The 3,997-nt window shown below is 47.5% G+C and overlaps 1 protein-coding gene across 1 annotated transcript; it reads left to right on the plus strand.

Moving 5' to 3' along the window:
• Positions 1–2: 2 nt before the first annotated feature.
• FZD1 (frizzled class receptor 1) lies at positions 3–2,084 on the plus strand (the record flags this gene model as incomplete). The annotated part of the gene is made up of 1 exon (XM_014939675.1): positions 3–2,084. A coding segment is annotated over one exon (1,710 nt), but the record flags the coding sequence as incomplete, so codon positions are not given.
• Positions 2,085–3,997: the final 1,913 nt, after the last annotated feature.

Consider the following 3,997-nt stretch of genomic DNA (forward strand, 5'->3'; position numbering starts at 1 on the left):
GCGGCGGCGGCCCGTGCCCGCGGCCGGTGCTGCTGCTGCTGCTGTGTGCGGCGGCGCTGCCGGCCGGGGGCCAGCCGCCGGCGCCGCAGGACAACGGTGAGCGGGGCATCTCCATCCCGGACCACGGCTACTGCCAGCCCATCTCCATCCCGCTCTGCACGGATATCGCCTACAACCAGACTATCCTGCCCAACCTGCTGGGCCACACCAACCAGGAGGACGCGGGACTGGAGGTGCATCAGTTCTACCCGCTGGTGAAGGTGCAGTGTTCGGCCGAGCTCAAGTTCTTCCTCTGCTCCATGTACGCCCCGGTGTGCACCGTGCTGGAGCAGGCCCTGCCGCCCTGCCGCTCCCTCTGCGAGCGGGCCCGCCAGGGCTGCGAGGCCCTCATGAACAAGTTTGGCTTCCAGTGGCCCGACACGCTGCGCTGCGAGAAGTTCCCAGTGCACGGGGCTGGCGAGCTCTGCGTGGGGCAGAATGCCTCCGAGCGCGGCACCCCCACGCCCGCCCTGCACCCCGAGAGCTGGACCAGCAACCCCCACCGTGGGGGCACCGGTGGTGGTCCCGGGGGTTTGGGGCCCGGCGAGACCCGCGGGCGCTTCTCCTGCCCGCGGGCGCTGAAGGTGCCGTCCTACCTGAACTACCGCTTCCTGGGGGAGAAGGACTGTGGGGCACCCTGCGAGCTCGGCCGCCTCTACGGGCTCATGTACTTCGGGCCCGAGGAGCTGCGCTTCTCCCGCACCTGGATCGGCATCTGGTCTGTGCTCTGCTGCGCCTCCACCCTCTTCACTGTCCTCACCTATCTGGTGGACATGAAGCGGTTCAGCTACCCTGAGCGGCCCATCATCTTCCTCTCCGGCTGCTACACGGCAGTAGCCGTGGCCTACATTGCTGGCTTCCTGCTGGAGGAGAGGGTGGTCTGCAATGAGCGCTTTGCCGAGGACGGCTTTCGCACTGTGGCACAGGGCACGAAGCGGGAGGGCTGCACCATCCTCTTCATGATGCTCTACTTCTTTGGCATGGCCAGCTCCATCTGGTGGGTCATCCTCTCCCTCACCTGGTTCCTGGCTGCCGGCATGAAGTGGGGCCACGAGGCCATTGAGGCCAACTCCCAGTACTTCCACCTGGCTGCCTGGGCCGTGCCGGCCATCAAGACGATCACCATCCTCGCCCTGGGGCAGGTGGATGGGGACGTCCTTAGTGGCGTCTGCTTTGTGGGCATCAACAACGTGGACGCCCTGCGGGGCTTTGTGCTGGCCCCCCTGTTCGTCTACCTGTTCATTGGCACTTCCTTCCTGCTGGCCGGCTTTGTGTCCCTCTTCAGGATCCGAACCATCATGAAGCATGACGGCACCAAGACAGAAAAGCTGGAGAAGCTTATGGTGAGGATAGGCATCTTCAGTGTCCTCTACACAGTGCCAGCCACCATTGTCATTGCCTGCTATTTTTATGAACAAGCTTTTAGGGAACAGTGGGAGAGGAGCTGGGTCACGCAGAGCTGTAAGAGCTACGCCATCCCCTGCCCAAACAACCACAGCAGCCACCACCCGCCCATGAGCCCTGACTTCACTGTCTTCATGATCAAGTATCTCATGACCTTAATTGTGGGCATCACCTCGGGCTTCTGGATCTGGTCAGGGAAAACCCTGAACTCTTGGAGGAAGTTTTACACCAGGCTCACCAACAGCAAGCAGGGTGAGACCACTGTCTGAGACCCCCTCTGCCTGGGGAAGCAGCTCCTCATCCAGCCTGGGCAAACTCTGGGAAACAGCAGTGGCTTCCGTGGGCAGTGGGGAGCAGAGGACAAGCCTGGTGGGGCCCCTGCAGCTGGGGCCGCCCGGCTCTGCCCTCCCCAGGCCCCTGGGGCTGTCTCCGGTGAGAACTGAGCACGCCGTCAGGTTGTGGGAGAGGGATGTAAATAGCCTCTGTAAGATTTTGTAAGTATATTTGTATTTAAATTACGAAAAAAAATAATCTCACTTTTTTAATTATTTAGGACACTTTTAACCCGTTTGCAGATTTTGCTTCCTCGCTCCCCCGCCCTGCCCCTGTTTCTTAATTTAAAAAAAAAAAAAAAAAAAAAAGGCTTTGATGACCCCTTAATAATTTTCTACTATTTTTTATATTGTTAAATCATTAACCAAACATTTATATTGAAGCAGATTGTATGATTTATTTTAGTTTGATGGGATCAATAATAATACAAAGACAGTTGTTCTGAACAGATTTTTCTTGTTGTATACCTTGATATATCTTTAGTCTAGTGTTAACATTAAACATAAGGTGATGTGTGCTTGGATTTATCTGACATTTACTTACTTATGAAGCGTTCTCAGCATCCTTCCTGAAACTGCAATAACAAAGAAAACTGAAATAATGTTATTACTTTTGACGTGATGTGAATCTGAAAGCATTTTTTAAAAATTATGCGAGAATCAATTTGTTTTAATTTGAGTTAAACAGCCTCTTGAGTGTCTGGGAAAATCACTAAGATAAAAGTAAAAATACTAGAAAAGAACACATCTTGGCCGGGGGTGGCGGGGTCAGAGCCGTAGGATTCGGATTTGGTTTAGTTTGCCCCCCCCCCCCTTAATTATATCCAGAAACTGGCTCTTCATTTTGGAAACGCTGCAGCCTTTACCCTGAATTTTAATTCATTGACATTTAATTCATTACACACAATGGGAGTGCGATGATTTTTTGCCAGTTCTTACTAAAATGAAGGGAAAACAGAAAATCGGAACGTTCAGGCACTCTGGTGGGATGTGAGACCTTAAAGAGCCTTTGCTGGTTTTTTTCCTCCCATCTTTTTTTGGGGTACGGTGCCAGCATCGCACAGTTCAGAGATGCGATGCCATGTCTGCTGCCGTGTGTGCGCTCGGGCCTGGGGGATTCTGCCTCTTAATTAAAAAAAAAAAGGTTAAAAATGAAGATGTAACTTTCGACAGATGCGTTTGAATATTTAGTCCTCTGTACGAAGAACAGCAGAATGCTTCTCTCCTGATTGTATTGTTTTAAACTTTTTTTAATATATATTACAAATGCCTGTATTTAGGTTCATAAACATTATCTATGGCTACCATACCCTGAAATGCAAAATTATTTGAATTTGGTATGCATTTATTTCTGTTCATTATCACAGGGTCATCTATATTTATAGAGGAATAGAAATTTATATATATTAAATACCATATTTTTAATTTCTCTGAAATAAATTGAGGCTTTGTACAAAACTGTCTTGTCCCTCTATGTATTCCTCTGACTAATACCGTGTGAAAGCAGGTTATATACTACAAATTGTGTGGCATTCTTTTTTTCTTTTCTTATGTTGAGTTCACAGTAACAAGCAGGAATTCAGTGTAGGAATTCATTGAGAATTTTGTTTTTTATCTCTAGGTTGGTCTAGATTAATCCTTCAGAAGAAGTAATGTAAACTGTTCAAGATCTCTGACAGGGTATGATTGTTGTGTGAAATCCAAGAAGAGATACGGCAGGAAAAGAAAAAAGCTCACTAGTTCTCTTTTCTTTTCTTTTCTTTTCTTTTCTTTTCTTTTCTTTTCTTTTCTTTTCTTTTCTTTTCTTTTCTTTTCTTTTCTTTTCTTTTCTTTTCTTTTCTTTTCTTTTCTTTTCTTTTCTTTTCTTTTCTTTTCTTTTCTTTTTCTTTGCCTTTCTTTTCTCTTCTTTCTCATTAAAAAAAGGTTCTCTCAACTTCTTCCTTTCCTATTGAAGTAAAAGATTTTCTAGCTGCTCAAAATGACACTCAGGCTATGGTGCAATATTCTCAGAATATTTTAATAAGTAAAGTAGTTTTGTTTTCCTGAAATTGGAATGTTTGGTTAATCCAGAGTTAAGTGATATGTTCATGGAAGCATTTCAGCTTTATGGAAAGTACGCACATTCTTAAACCTTTCAACACAACACATCCTTTTTTTTTTTTTCTTTTTTCCTATTTTTTTTTTTCTAATTCATTGTTTGAATGCCATTCTATAAGCATGGG

The sequence above is a fragment of the Calidris pugnax genome, unplaced genomic scaffold (genome assembly GCF_001431845.1).
Source record: "Calidris pugnax isolate Ruff unplaced genomic scaffold, ASM143184v1 scaffold101, whole genome shotgun sequence".
Lineage (NCBI taxonomy): Eukaryota > Metazoa > Chordata > Aves > Charadriiformes > Scolopacidae > Calidris > Calidris pugnax.